Below are 15,280 nucleotides of genomic sequence, written 5' to 3'. Positions count from 1 at the left end.
ATATGTTTTTCTCTACAAACTTGGTCAAAGTTTGTAAAATTTGACTTTTCAAAAAATCTATATGCACTACATCATGAAACGGAGGGTGTATCTGTTATTTGAGTTTGAATAAAGCTAGCCTTGTAGGCTTCCCGTAAAGAAAAAAAACTCCTAGTGAGTCATTGGTGAAGCATGGTAATTAGGAACATTGATTCTCTCTCATAAGCAGCATTAAAAATGGCAAACACGGAATAGATCAAAAACTACACAAGGTACATCAACCCTTTCTGATAGATACCAAAGCAAACAAACCAGTTCCTTACATGCAATTCTCAAATTCTCGTTACCAGTCTAAAGTAGCACTTGCATACACACATACACGTTAATTGATGGATAAGAATACACTGCCACGAAAAAACCAACCATTGCATGATTAAATAACACGACAGATCACCAAACCGCTTGATTAGGCTGCCAGTATGAACGAACCATTCCACGACTGACTTATTAAAAAAGGTTGTAGGTAGTCGAGAAGTAACGAACGCTAAACGGAGAAGGATATGCTGTCTTTAGCCATCAAGGCTGGCCTAGCCGACGGTTGCCTGGACGAGAGAAAACAACCTGCATACAGTATATACATGTCAGCCATTTGTCCATTCAGGTACCACCATCAGTACCTGGAGCAATACCTCCTTTCCACAAAAAGGTGAAGGTTCAAAGATAATTTGGTCAAAGTTTCAAAACTCTGACCAGTACAATTTATTAAATATTTTGATTTGATTTGTGAAAATGTCATTTTTTAGGTCTTTCTCAACAAAAACAATTTTCATCATTTGATTTTTTTAATAATGTTTTATGATTTACTGCAGTGAAAACTAATGGTCGCTGATTTCCAAGATGTCATCCTTTTAAGACCGGATGGAGCATATGACTTACATTTGTCTGGAAATAGGATAGGTAAATACTTATGTACACAGAGCATACCTGGTAATCTCCAAGTGCTCGTGACTTGAAACCAGCCGCAGAGAATATGAGGTAGTACTCCCATATACGGAGGAATCTTTCATCAAAGCCCTGGGCCAAAACTTCACTGCAAGAAGAAGAAATGGATAAGAAATTAAAACTAACCGAGCAACCAACTGTAACAATGTACGTATATGTGTATATAATCGTCACAACAAATTTACCCGCTCAATGAACATATGATACTCCCTCCATTTTTGTATACAAGGCCACTATGAAAAGTACAATTTGCAGCTATACAAGGCCACTAACACAAACCGATGTAAAATTGATGAGGTTTGCCTCATACTAGCAACCGAAGACATTAATACCTCATGCATGCATGCGGGAGTGAGAAGATTGATTTGCATGCACCGTATTAATCAACCAACGAGGAGTGAGAGAGTTGTTTTGTTGTGCGTTGTAGAGAAAAATACACATTAACTAACACGTCAAGCAAGGAAAAAAGACTAGTTTGCAACATTGGTTTAAGTAGCCATTAATTTCTACCTTGGTACCTGTAATATGGGTTTGTAGCCTTGTATACAAAAATGGAGGGAGTATATAGTTATATAAGCTAGTCTTGTTTTTACCAAAATTTTCATAATTAAGTGTACAACAGTATTCTTGAATAGTGAATGACAAAGTGATACTTACTCTTTGTTGGCCATGAAATTGTCCCTCCAGTGCATCAGAGTTGTGTAGTAATTGGGCCCAATATTCTCAACATGCTCTATGCTACACCCAGTACACAACAAGATCAGGGAGGTTTAATTGATGGAGATTCATCCATGGCCATGAAGTAACCAATCAATATTGTTCGATTCATGTAAAACGTACCAGAACCTTGATGACGTGGTCATGGCAGACATTATACGGGCCAAAGAAGGAATGCAACCACCAGGGAATATGTATTCTTTTATGAAGTCTGGCCTTTTTCTGTATTGCTCGTACCGTTCCTCTGGGACTGAGATGAACTGAACACATGTATAATAGTTAGTTCATGATAAACCTAAGGTCTTGTTTGGATAATAAGGACTATCTTTCATTGGATTTTTTCCGCCAATCCGAGAGAATAAGGCCTAATCCTCGTTCTTGTGCACCGAAAATATGGCATATACTACTTGGTTGGCGTTCGTAGGGACAGTGGAATCCAGCCGTGAAGCTGTTTGGAAATATACTACTTAGTTGTTGATGCACTAACCTGGAGGACCAATATCCCATCTTCAGCCAAGTAAGACTCGCAGCAAGCAAAAAATTCGTCCATGTATTCATGGCCAACATGTTCAATCATACCGCTGATTTACATAAGAGGAATACATTAAGTACAACCACAAGCACCGGTATTGTCGAAGTCACAGTGCACATCTGTAATATAGTAACACTTACCAGCTTATGATTGCGTCATACTTAAAAGGTGGTATTTTACGGTAGTCGCACAGCAGAAAATTTATGCGGTCCTGAAAATTAATAACAATAGACAGTAGAATTGTTAGCTAAAACTTCACCCTGCCAAAGCATATAAGCTGGGGCAAAATAATACTAATTCACCATGCACGTCTATATTTGTTTTGTAGTTACGAAATTATAATTAATATACGGCAATCCAAACTACTCGACTCTGAAATATGCTGCAGTAAAGTTCCACTGGTCAACGATGGCGAAGTGGTAGTTGTTTCACTCCCCGGGGTGGGTCTCATCCCCGGGGTGTTGTCCCTGGTCTGGTAGTGTCGTGTGGAGGATCGGTGTTGTCAGCAACGGTGGGCGTGCGGGATAATACCGTTTCATTTAGAGTGGGCTGTGATGGAACGAGTCGGTCTGCTTCACAGGGTTATATACACACACTTCCTCAATGAACACATATGGTGGAATAATACTGAAAAACTATTAAACTGGACAGGTACTGTGTAAAGGAGGAGTAACATAGAACTAACCTCTAAGCCAGCTTCTCTGACTTTTCTCTCAGCGTATTTATGCTGCTCCGCCGACAAAGTGACTCCAGTGTATTTGCAGCCAGTTTGCTTAACTGCTTCCATTGCTAAACTTCCCCAGCCGCTACCGATATCAAGAACATGATGCCCCCTCTTGACTTTAGCCTTTGGTTAAATGTGTATTTTGCAAGAATGAAGTACCATCAGATCATGTTCACAACATTGTCCAACTAGTAATCAATCTAATAATGCAATCTCTGGAGAAATGTAAGTATTACCTTGTTGATTAGAAGGCTAAGTTTATGTTGCTGGGCTGCTTCTAAGCTTTCATTATCCTAGCAATTTAATCTTAGTCCATGAATTAATAAAAGTACTCTGCAAAATTTACAAGCTGTAGAACAAAACATAGGATTTACAAACCTTGAAAACTGCACAAGAGTATGTCATCGATTTATCCAGAAAAAGCGAGAAAAAATCGTTACTCTGCGCACATATATAAGAAAGAGAACTATTAGTACTATTTAGTATTTCGGCGTATCACAAGTAAATAATGATAACAAATCTTTTTGATGAGGTTTGGAACACAAAAATCTCAATCTCAATAATATCTGCCGTAAATCTGGTATTACGAATTGATCTAAGCAGCTAGTTATCTTAATCATGATGGGATGTAATAACAAAAGAAGACATGAGTGCAGACAAGATCATAGTGCTGAGAGATGTTTCGACGAGTTTGTGTCGCAGTGTTCTTCATCGAGGTGTGGCGCAAAAAGTGTTTAGCATATGCCAGTTGAGCTAGTACATACACGGGTGACAACCAAAACCTGTAAAGCAAAAACATTTATGTACATGATTAATCACAAATGCATACTCATAGGTACAACTTCATTTTATAATCAATTCATATAAATTTAGTGGGGAATTGAAGGTTCCAGAACCCTTTTCTGGCAATACGTCGGTTCCTACGCTCGTCTCTGTTAGCAATGAGAATCTGCAAAGTAATTGATCATGGATTTGATCTGTAATGAACAGGAAACAGCTCTACCCATAAGCTCATGGACTATGATTTAGTTTTACCAGGATAAGATTCAGAAGGCCTTCTGTCTTGTCAAGAACAGAGAAACAACCGTCGATATAGGCTTCTGCCAAGCCCATGCCTCCTTCTATTGCAACCTGAAAGCCATGAAAGAGCCAGGATAAACACATGAAAGAACCAGGTGTACAAAGCATGGAGTATATACGAAATTAGGAAACATCCACGGACACATCACTACTCAGAATTATTTTAAATGCACGTGTGGTCACAACAAGAGAAGAGAAGATAACCTTCCAATAGAACAAGGGGTCATGAACTTGGATGACAGATTTTACACGGCATTTGTCGCAAGCTTTACCAAAGGTGAACACACTACCTCTTTCTTCGACCAATCTGTACAAAAACAATTAAGGTGAACAACAAGCATAACTAGACGTCGCGTAGTATCTCGACTTCGTACGAGGACTCACATCAAGTTACCAATGGATATGTATTGGTTGAAAAATCTTGCAACAAGAAAGCGCGCCACAGCCTCGGTCCATGATGGAATCATCTTCTTTGGGTTCAGCAGAAGCTCACATTTCTTCCCAAGCAAATCTTGAGCTGCTGCTTTCCCGGACTGCATCGATTCAATATGTCCAACACAAAAAGACCTCACATAACTAGTCATGAAATAGTCACTCTAAATTATGTGACTGAAACTAAAAGCATATATGTCAGGGTGGTGTAAACTGTTGGATATTCCAAACTCCCCACGTGACACGTATAATGCTTAGAGTTGAGTCCTAGACTTTCTACGTGAGTTAGTACTACAAGGAGTCCTAGTTGGAGTCAGGTTGCAGGTTAGTCGGTATTTTTCCGTGTGAGTCAAGGTCATGTAATCTGCATCTTATAAATAGAAAAGCAAAAACAACCGATGAAGCCCACGGGCTGAGGCAAAACAAATACTCTCTCGTGTGCGTACGTGTGTTTCGGCCGTCTCGGCGGGTTGTGTTCCGTCGAGGTTGATTACGGCGACTTGTACGTGCATGTGCTAGTGGACGTGGGAATCGATCCAGCCGGGTGCTTGCTTGCTTGCTTCTAGCTTTGTACGTGGTTCAGTCCTGAGACTAGTTGCACCGGCGTACTGTAGGTGATCTGATCTACGGCAAGCGGCGAATTCCCAACATAAACAGCCCCCATAGATGAATAAACGAAAAACATGGAACTAAGCAAGGAGATGGTTAGTTAGTTTTTTTGCAGGGAACGATATGGCTAGTTGTAGTTATGTTTAGCTTTGCTGGACCCTTAGCAATTTAGCACGCAACAGTATGGTTCACTATGCGAGGCAGATCTAAAAGGAAAAATGGACAGGTTGGGCACGCAAATACCTTTAGTCCATCTTCGTAGAAGCCATGACCTAAGATCCAATGTAGAAGAGACATTTGAGACCTAGTGCTCTTTAGATCATTTCACACTTAACTTTAATGTAGTATATATAAGTATATCGTACATATCTAGAAACTGAAATTCATGAAACAAGTTACCTTGATATGTCCCACAGAACCATATTCCCCTCTTTCCCTGGATCTGATCAAGCTGAAGATAAGCTTTCGCCACAGCCACAGATGGAACAGGAAGCCTTGTATTCCATTTAAGCAGTACATGATCCGGAACACAAGGGGGGTTGAGTGTCACCAAGAAAGGCCTGGCAGATTCAATTTTCTAGAAGAGGAAAAAAGAACAAATATACCACAGTTAATAATTAAGTAATTAATTCAAGCTGCTGGAGGGGTTAGGCCGAAGCTTCCGTTTTGCTGTTATTTTTGAGCCTGCTCTACAGGGTGTTCTAAGGATGACACTGTCGTATGTTTCCTCTGACCCATCATTCTCCAAGACTCTGAAACCACCTACTGCAGTGCCAAGATAGAGGATTGTTTCAGCCAGTAAATCAATAATATATATGATGACTCATTGTTTGTACAGGCAATAAACAAACAATAACGCATGTACGCACATCCATCGAGACTTGAAAAAGATTTGACCCGACAGCTGGTTTTAATTCGACAGCCCATGCTCTCCAATTCTCCTTTTACCTGCAATAGTCGCATTGTTCAGTCCCTGCATTTGCCTACAGCAAAAGCCTAAAAAGTGTAACAACTACAAATGTGCAACCTCTTTTGAGGCTGCTGGATCGCAATGCATACCTTGTTTGCATAGGACTGCGAACAAGGCTTGACAGTGGGAAACTGGGTGTGACGAAACAGCTGAGTGCAGCGATTTAATCAGCTTTCAAATGCACAAAGACAAATGCAATGGGAAAGGAACATGCATAGGAAGTAGCTGGGCACCTGAAGAAGGTCATTGTTACGGCAAAATGACAACACGAAGAAAGCAGACAAGCTGAAAACATCTTGTGATGAACATGACCACATGCCTGTGCAGACTGGAATCTGCACCAAATGTACAATTTCGTGCCATTTACTCAAAAGTCAAAATTGAAAGCAGAATTCTGATGTGAGATTTTGCCAAATGAAGGGTTTCTGGTTACACTAAAGGAGGACATAAGCAAGTAGATTAGACAGAAGCAGTACAAGATAAGCCTCTTGAAACGATAGGGAATATCCATGCGACTGAATGAACTGCCCCAATGTCTCATTATGGTCCAGATCAGGGTTGTGTTCATGGTCCTCCAGGTACCTTCATTTCAAAGATCAAACCAGCGAATTAACTGTCATCATATAGTATAAACACAAGGCATCCAGCTATGAACGGAAGTATTATAATATGCGAACTGTACTGCTTACGTCAGTGCATCATTCTTGAACTTGATTATCTCAGAGACCATGCGCCAAAAACTGGGTTTTAATATGTTGGTTTTTTGCGCCAAGAGGCCTGAGATACCGTTGCCATTGCCCCACTCACATCCTCCGCCGCCGCCTTTCGATTGTGTGCTCACTGAGAAAGACATGTCCGATCTCTCCATCTCCACCCCGAGCCCTTCTAACCATTCCATCATGTGGGGATATGTTACCTACGTTGATGCATATAGCACAATATTAATCTTAGTGAGGAACAAAGTATAGTACTAGTATCTTCTAATATGTTCAGTCCCGGGGTTAGGAGGTCCTATACTATCAGAGTAAAGCTTCCCACCATTGGTTAATGCTCTGTGTGGCAAAATTTTCTACCTCCGAACTCTGAGTAAAAGGCGTAGACCCACACACACACTTACACCACCACACACATTCAGACAACATTAGGTAAGGAACAACTTTTGGATAATTATTTTTGGGGTAATACTTTTCGAAATTTTCCTAATTCCTTCAAAATGTAAAACATAATATGTTCTTCCCTCTGTACAACAGAGCAATTTTCACTTACAAGCATTCTCGCCTGGTGGCGAAGCCACGTTTAAGTTGGTACTCAACTGACTCTCCAGCTTTTTGGTAAAATCAATATACACATGTACAACTCTTGATTTTTAATAGAAATTCATTTATTTGACTACAAAACTAAACTGAATACTCGAGATTGAATTTCTGGCACTGCCACCGTTCTCGTTGTGACAGCCAAACGTTGTTGTATACTTTCTGAATAGTATTGTATCAATTTGCACTTTTTGCTACGAACGGTGCACCACCGCAAAACACAAACACAAATCCACACGCAAAATTCTCCATTTGAACTATGAGCACATGGAATCAGACACCAAATGACGATGATGATAATGCAAAGGTTGGCGTGAAAATGCGATGATATCTGTAGTAGAAAGATGATCTTTGTGCTTAGAGTTAGAGGCACACCACCGCCTGGCGAACGGTGGGAAACCTTCCGGATGGAAAGGTGGGAGACAGAACGCTTGGCGCCGGACGCCCGTATGTTTAGATTTTCTGTATAGAATTAAAATGAACCAGCATATTCAGAGTCAGAGGGAAGAAAAAGGAATAATGAAAAATTCGAAACTGATTCAGAGGGAAGAAAAAAACATTTGGCTTTCGAAGGAATAATGAAAATTTTGAACTTTGGAATAACATCAATTTTTACAAGCCTTGACCACATACGGGCTGTGAAACCTGAAGTTCTCTTGTATTTTTTTGGAAAAAAGTTCCACCAACAAAAGGCATAATGTATGGAAAATACACAGGAGCTCTTGGGTGCTCCACACCCCTATACGAAAATTAATCATAAAAAGTACCAATAAAATCAAAAAAAATCTGAATTTTGGGGATACCAAACATGGGTCCCCGATCTATTGCCGTGTGAAATTTCATGAAAAAATACCCAAAAACTTATTTATGGCGAAGGAAATACTGTCCGAACAAAATCCATCCAAACAGTGTTTTTTTATACATAGGATTTTTTTATCTTTTTTGCCACGAATACGTTTCCTGGTATTCTTTCACAAAATTTCATATAGGGGTAGATCAGACCCAGGTTTGATATCCCTGTATTCTAGATTTTTTTTAAAAAATTATCAGTATTTTTTTAAAGGAAATGTTCGTATGGGAGTATGGAGCACCTGAGAGCTCCATATTCTTCTCTCTGAACAATGGAGCAATGTTCACAAGCCTGATAAGCACTCTTTGTGAATCTTTTTTTTTTTTGAAATCGTTGCAACCAATGATACGACACAACACGACAACGACTCGAAAACAAAAACACAACAACGCACGAGAAATGGAAAAGAGGAAAGCACACATGTGTTATCGCTGGAAACGCACAAACTGATATGTCATGTCTGTGGGTGAACCACGAAGCTACGGCAAATAATTGGCGGATGCATGCATGCACACGAACGATCCAAGTCGATCCAGGTACCATTAACTCATCAGTGTACGGACCTGGTTGAAGCTCATGAAGCCGAGGTCGAGCTTGGCGCAACCGCCGGCGCCGTCGTCGACGGCCACCGTCCTGGCTTGCCCTCCGAGGCTCTCCTCCTGCTCGTACAGGGTCACGCGCACGCCGCCGTTCGCGGAAAGCAGCTCGTGCGCCGCCGCCAGCCCGCTGACCCCGCCGCCCACCACCGCCACCCTCATCCTGCCTGCCGGTGTCGTTTATCTAAAAAACTCCTGCTCAGCTGCTCTCTGCTCTCTGGCTCTCCACCCTTTATTTAACTTGGAGGTTGGACCAGTGTAGCTGGGCTGGGAGTTACTTGACGGTCCACGGTCAATCCCTCCACGTTACCACCACCGAGTCAGCATGCATGGCACTCGCTCGAGGCTGTGCGGTACCGGTCAGTATTTTGTTTCGCGGGAGATGGGTATCGACAAAGAAAGGACATACGAGCCGGAGCTGACCACCTTACGCCCAGCAACCAGTGCTGGTCGTGTGTAGCGTCATGTGATCTTTTTTTTCCTGAACGCAGTACAGACGCAAGTGTTCATATACACGCGCATACACTCATCCCTATGAATGCATACATGCATACCCTACCCCTATGAGCATCTCCGAAAGACTGACCCGGCATATTATCTTGAAATTTACGAAGTCCCCATAGGCATCTCGTCGTCGACGGAAACGTACGTCTCCTCCCACCAGGGCCGTACCTTTCAAATCCGGGGCCCGGTGCGAAATTAAATTTAGGTCATATATGTAAAAATATTAATTGAACTTTTTTGTATTAACTATTCGGATGATGGAGTATTTTTAAGAGAATTCACATTTTATCATCACCAAAAAGGACTTTACTTGTTGCCATAATGAAAATAATAATGAAAAAATCAGAAAGAACAAAAAAATGTCTACAAGAATCTAATTAGAGGGGAGAAAGGTTGGAGACCGTGATGTGTGGCAATGCATGGGGCCGGATCGCTCAACATGCAGTGAAAATGAGAAACGCAAATACCGAGAGAGAGACGTGAGGTTGGCCTGGAGGCGTTTCTGATGTTCAGGGCAAGTCCTTTTTCATTTACACTTATATAAAACTGCATGAATTAGTGCCAAATCAGTTGACTAGTACTAGTAATCGCTGATTCTATCCCCCCCCCCCCCCCCCCCCCCCCCTCAAAATTGGAGGCCATGTGCAACCGCTCCAGCTGCACATGTCTACATACGGGCCTGCCTCCCACTGAATGCGTATCAGCAGAAATTCAGAAAAAAATGTAAGCATCAGGATTTGAACCCAGATGGGCTGAGGATACCACAGTCCCTCTAACCATTCAATCATAGGTTGGTTCGCAGCGTCAGGTGATCCACCCAGTCGCTTCAGCAGGTTAGACTCCAAAATTGTATGTATACATCAAGTGTCCCTAGGACACAGAGGTTCTTCGCCAAAAAAATTGTCTTAGATTTGTTTTAGATACGAATGTATCTAAACCGGGTCAGTTGTGACCATCTACCCGCGCTCCTTAGGATGCTTGACGATCCATTGATTGCCGCAACGAGCTCAAAAACGTTTGGCAACACACTGTACACTCTATCTATGTTTCTCGTGTGCAGCGGTAAAAGTGGCCTGGTCATCGGTATGGGCATGTACAATGATTGATAAAGTTGTTTTATTTTATGCCCGCCACGTAATCCAGATAAGGATTCGTCACACAAAGGATCCCCCTTCTCCCCTCCCGCGACGCGCCCGCGTGCTTCGGGGGGAAACCCTAGCCAGTAGGCCCTTCCACACCGCCTGCCTCCCCTCCTCCCCGCTGCCGCCGGCAGGCGCTGTCGGACAAAGCCCGGTGGTCGTGGCGGCGGCAGGGCCCTTCTTCCTCCTCTGCTCATGGGGCAGCGACGCGGGGGCGGCTTCCTCGGGTGGCGGCGTATTTGCGATGTAGCGGGGAGATAGGCTGGTGGTGGCGCACCGGGCGACCTGTGTCCTGCGCGCGGTGCAGTGGCTGCAGAGCTCCCGTCTCAGGAGGTGGCGCGCGGACGGGCTCTCTGCCGGATTCGACCAAATCAGGTGATGGGGGGTGCCGGCGGCATGTGCCAACGCTGGTGCGTGTCCGGCGGCTCCGACGCTTGGAGCTCGCCGGACGACGCAGGTTGGGCAGTGGCCCGGTGTGGCTACGGCTCCGGCCGTGGGTGGCTTCACGGCAGCTTGGCGGGCCGACTGCGGTGGCGGTTAGCTTTTCGGCGTCGGCTTGTTTGTAGGCGGCCCGTTTCGACCTTTGGTCCATCTCCTCATCGTCTGGTCGTTACCTCTGTCGAAAGGTTGGCCCTCCCCCGGCGGCGCGTGGTCCATAGCTCGTCTCGCACCCGGCGGCAGGACCGAGCTCGTCTCGCTCCTGGTGCCGCAGGACGGGTCGATCGAGGCCTGTCTTGGCCGGCCTATTGGGTTTTGGCAGTGGGTCCGCCAAGGGGTGCGAAAGGCGGATCCTTTCCACTCGTATCTTTGGTTGGGGTAGCGGTGGGTCTCATGTGAGGTGGTGTCGAGGTCTTGGATGCCGGGGCGGCGGCCCTGGTGGTGGTTCCACGGTCCTCATGGGAAGAGCGTGTGGCTCAGTGCTGCCCGGTGGCAGTGGTCGTGTGGGCGGCGTGGTCGCCGAGGTGTGGCGTTCGGTGACTGTGAGTGTTGGCCGGAGTGAAAACCCAATCTATCTTCGGACGAACCCCCGCGGCGGCAAAGCTCGTTTCCTTTTTAAAGGCGTCGTTGCGGCTCTCATTGCCCATCGTGTTGTTCCAGGGAAACTTTGATCCTCAGGCCGGGCGGTGGCGGTGCTCTGGTGTCATAACCTTATTGAAGGCGCCGCCTTCGAGCACACGGTTTGTCATATGTGGCTTCATCTCTTCGCGATAGCATGTTCCCGATTGAGGACTCCGGTTGCTCTTGTAGTACTAGGAGTTTTGTTTCTGCGCTCAGCGTCTATGTATCCTGCCTTGGGTGTGCGCATGTGTTATGGTGGCGTGCATTTGTACCTAGTATGTGATGGTTGTTGCTTTATAATTTATATATAAAGCGGGGCGAATGTCTTTTTCGATAATCTAGATAAGACAATAAAAAATTATGTACGATAGGTTATTCTTAGTATTTTTTCAATAAATAAATATCCTTAAATATGTGATGAGACAATTGTTGCTAAAAAAATCATCTCTTAATTAAGAGGAGAAAAGTCTTGTCTTATGGTTTCTTTCTCCACCATCTCAACATTTATTCTACACTAGTTTGTGACAATCTTAGGCTGCCCGTAATGGGAGTATCATAGGTAGTATCATGCATGCCAGCTAAGCAATTTTGATGAAATGGCATAGAATTAAATGAAGAAAGAGAGGCTTGAGTATCATATCATGATACCGTATCATATTAAATGATGTGCTACTTTGTGTCATGCATGACAATAAATATAGTCCCCTATGATACCAACATATGATACTATGCATTACGGATGTAGTATCATAGACTAGTATCATATGCATGATACTAGTTATGGTACTCTCCATTACAACTAGCCTTAAGATAGCATCATTATACATAGCTATTAAATGACTCTGGTCCGATATATAAGACATATTGTTTGACTTCACTCATACAAGGAGTGTAGCCAAATTATTTGACTACACTAGGATCAGGATCAGATCGATGAACAAAGTTATAGTACTTCCACTAAATTAGTAATAGGTAAGCTGTTTTCTTTTTTGAGAAAAGGTAAGCTGTATTTAGATACGACTATAAAATCTAAGATCATAGAAAGCATATGTTAACAAAGTAATTGTTGCTCAAAGTATCGTCTCTGAAAGTGTTCTTTTGCTCCTGAGCTCAAATGAGCTCGGGTGGACAGCAAAATCAAAAGAAAGTAAAAAAAAATCAATAAATTCTTTTTTTGGTAACCCTTGATAAATATTTTCTATGCTTAAAAAATTTAATCATGAAATAACATTTGTAGAAGTCATGGCAAAAAATACAAAATCAGTACTCCAAGATGCTTTCAAAAATAGCATATTCGGAGTATCAATTTTTTGTTCTTTTGCCACGACTTCCAGAAATGTTCATTCATAATAAAATTTTGCATGCACATTCATTCAGAATTTTGATTTTTTTAATTTTTTTCTTCTGATTTTACTGTCCACCAAGAGCATTTGAGCTCGAGTGCAAATACTTGACGTCGTATTGTCTCTATGAATTAAAATAACGGATTTGCTAGAACTCAGCTAGCTGAGTTTTATCTATGGGCTCATTCATGTCAACGACCGTCCGATCGGGGAACAAGCCAAGATCCGTGCTTTATGGAGATACGTGGGGAGCGGACTGTTATCTGATCTTTTTTTTTTCTTTTTGCTCAGCACACGCTAGGCCATTGGGACTGTTTGTCTCAGGTGGCGGGGAGCTGGTTGTGTTGTCCCTTTGTCGTTGCTCTGGATGGGTCTTGTTTCAAGTTACTACACTGTGCATAACGAGAGATTCAAGGCAAATCTGTGAGCTTTTTTCTCCCATTTCCTCAATCACTCTCTCAAATTTGAGTTAACTTTTTAGGCTCACTCTCTCCAACCTGAATGTATTCTTTTTCATTAAACTTTTTTCCTCGTTTCATCTTATTTTATTAACTTTATTTTATCGGTTTTGCTGAAGCTTAGCTAGCTGAGTTTTTAACTATGGTCCCAGTCACTTTTCTAGGCCTCCGATCACCACACTAAGATTCGTGATGGCTTTTGTTCGTTATCGTGGGAACGACCGGTGCGCGGCTCGTCTCTACGAGGGGCAACCCTTGTGTGTCTGTGTGTTCTACCCATCACTTTTCTACGGTTCCACGCACGAGCCACGGGTTACTTTTGCTTGTTTGCACGAGCTGAGTTATGTGGGCGTCCTTCTTCTTTTACCCTAGCTTTTTGCATGTTTTGTTATTTGTTCACTATAGCTTCTAGCGGTAAGCTCTTTCTTTCTTCCTTTTTTTGCAGGTGAGGGATAAGCTCTTTGTAATGACTTAATTTTTAGTTACCCTTTTTCTCATGATTAATTGTTGTGTTTTTTTTTACTTTCAGATTTTTTTTCATATTTCACTGTACATAGTAGAACATTGTTTCACTGTTTTCTCATCCCTATCCCCATACCGGTCCGCGGGGATAAAATATTCTCATTCCTATCCCCATCAGCTTTTTATCCCCCTGGGGAAACCCATACACGCAATCAACGACGACCTTCGGTAGCATTTTAGTAGGAAAAAAAATATCATTTTGGCATAATAAATAATATCTTCTGGTTAGGTTGGGGTTTGCTTAGGGCTTTTTGGCCAAAGAGGTGAGATGGGTGAAAATCTGGATGGGTAAGGGCAGGAACTACATGTGGTTCACTAATTTTAGAGCCCACATGTAAGGCCTTCACGGGTAAGGTGGGTAAAATGTTATCCCATCCCCATCTCCGTCTTACGTGCTGGGTAAGGTATTTGACACACCAGCTTTCTCGTGGGTATTAAAGCTGGCACATCTCCATCCCTGAATAGAGTAACTCCCCATGGGGATGCCCGTTACGGTTAACCATTGCCAGGTTGAGATGGGCCTGGCTTTATTACCCTGTTTATGACATTTACTGTGGATCCGTGAGGGTGCATGTGACCCTCTTCATATGCTCGAGCATCGCTCGCTCCTGCCCTAGATTTTGCATCTACGGTAGGGGCGTAGATTAAAGGCACGTACGTATACTGACCACTTCCGCTGGCATGCGCTTTATTACATGTACTGCCCACTCTCATCTTCACCCTCACCCACCTCAACATTGCTTTTGGTATTTATGGAGCAGCGTGCCAGCCGGTAAAGGTCCATGCCATGCATCTTCCTCCTCGGGTCCACTATATCGTCCCAATCTCTAGGGTAAAATAGGAGTAGTAACAGGAGCGTACGTATGGAGGAGAGGAGGAGCTGCATGCATGGTTGTGTTCAGTTCAGCGGGATGAATAATGCAGCCCTGCCTCAAGCATAATTGACCATTTTAATGAGAGCATGCAGTGCTACTGTCGCAGCTCCAAAAGTTGCTTGAAAACATATTGTGGACGGAGGGTTAGTTGTGTCAAGAGACGACCAAGGCAGCTGGGTCTGCCAATAATACATCCATGTGCTCGTGCTCGACGGTCGCTGCGGATGGTGCGTGCCTACGCCTCCTATGTGGCGGCCTGATTGGAGCTGAAAAAGATCGAACCGACGAGGGTGTCTGCCTCGTGACACTGAAAGGACTAAACGTAAATTAACGCATGTGACCCTCTTCATTTTATGCTCGCACCTACCCTGGATTTTGCATCTACAGTAAGGGGCGTAAATTAACGCATGTACGGACGACTTCCGCTGGCATGCGCTTTATTACACGTCGACGTACGTAGTACTGCCCACTCTCATCTTCACCTACCTTAGTACCTCACCATTGCTTTTGGTATTTATGGAGCAGCGTGCCAGCCAGTAAAGGTCCATGCATCTTCCTCCTCGAGTCCACTACTCC

At 43.3% G+C, this 15,280-nt stretch overlaps 1 protein-coding gene across 1 annotated transcript; it reads right to left on the bottom strand.

Annotated features, from left to right (window-relative positions):
- Positions 1-252: 252 nt before the first annotated feature.
- LOC123038221 (uncharacterized) lies at positions 253-9,018 on the bottom strand. Its single transcript, XM_044462111.1, has 23 exons — positions 8,772-9,018; positions 6,735-6,961; positions 6,522-6,627; positions 6,279-6,380; positions 6,135-6,194; positions 5,945-6,023; positions 5,737-5,840; positions 5,475-5,652; positions 5,319-5,347; positions 4,419-4,567; positions 4,239-4,341; positions 3,990-4,085; positions 3,851-3,903; positions 3,613-3,736; positions 3,333-3,395; positions 3,191-3,247; positions 2,916-3,077; positions 2,371-2,441; positions 2,186-2,279; positions 1,822-1,958; positions 1,639-1,719; positions 964-1,069; positions 253-600 (listed from the first exon to the last, which is right to left on the bottom strand). The coding sequence occupies exons 1-23, from the start codon at positions 8,964-8,966 to the stop codon at positions 556-558; spliced, it is 2,421 nt and encodes an 806-aa protein (XP_044318046.1). The 5' UTR covers positions 8,967-9,018; the 3' UTR covers positions 253-555.
- Positions 9,019-15,280: the final 6,262 nt, after the last annotated feature.

The sequence above is a fragment of the Triticum aestivum genome, chromosome 2A (genome assembly GCF_018294505.1).
Source record: "Triticum aestivum cultivar Chinese Spring chromosome 2A, IWGSC CS RefSeq v2.1, whole genome shotgun sequence".
In the NCBI taxonomy this organism is placed as follows: domain Eukaryota; kingdom Viridiplantae; phylum Streptophyta; class Magnoliopsida; order Poales; family Poaceae; genus Triticum; species Triticum aestivum.
The sequence above is the reverse complement of the archived record's forward strand: the minus strand, read 5'-3'. Positions and strand labels throughout refer to the sequence as shown.

Bases quoted from the DNA above. Each gene is read 5' to 3' on its own strand.
- LOC123038221 (XM_044462111.1), bottom strand. From the start codon at position 8,966: ATGAGGGTGGCGGTGGTGGGCGGCGGGGTCAGCGGGCTGGCGGCGGCG. The intron at 6,628-6,734 runs GTAAGCAGTACA...TTTGAAATGAAG, and splicing joins TTCAAGAATGATGCACTGAC to GTACCTGGAGGACCATGAAC. The intron at 2,280-2,370 runs GTAAGTGTTACT...TATGTAAATCAG, and splicing joins TATGACGCAATCATAAGCTG to CGGTATGATTGAACATGTTG.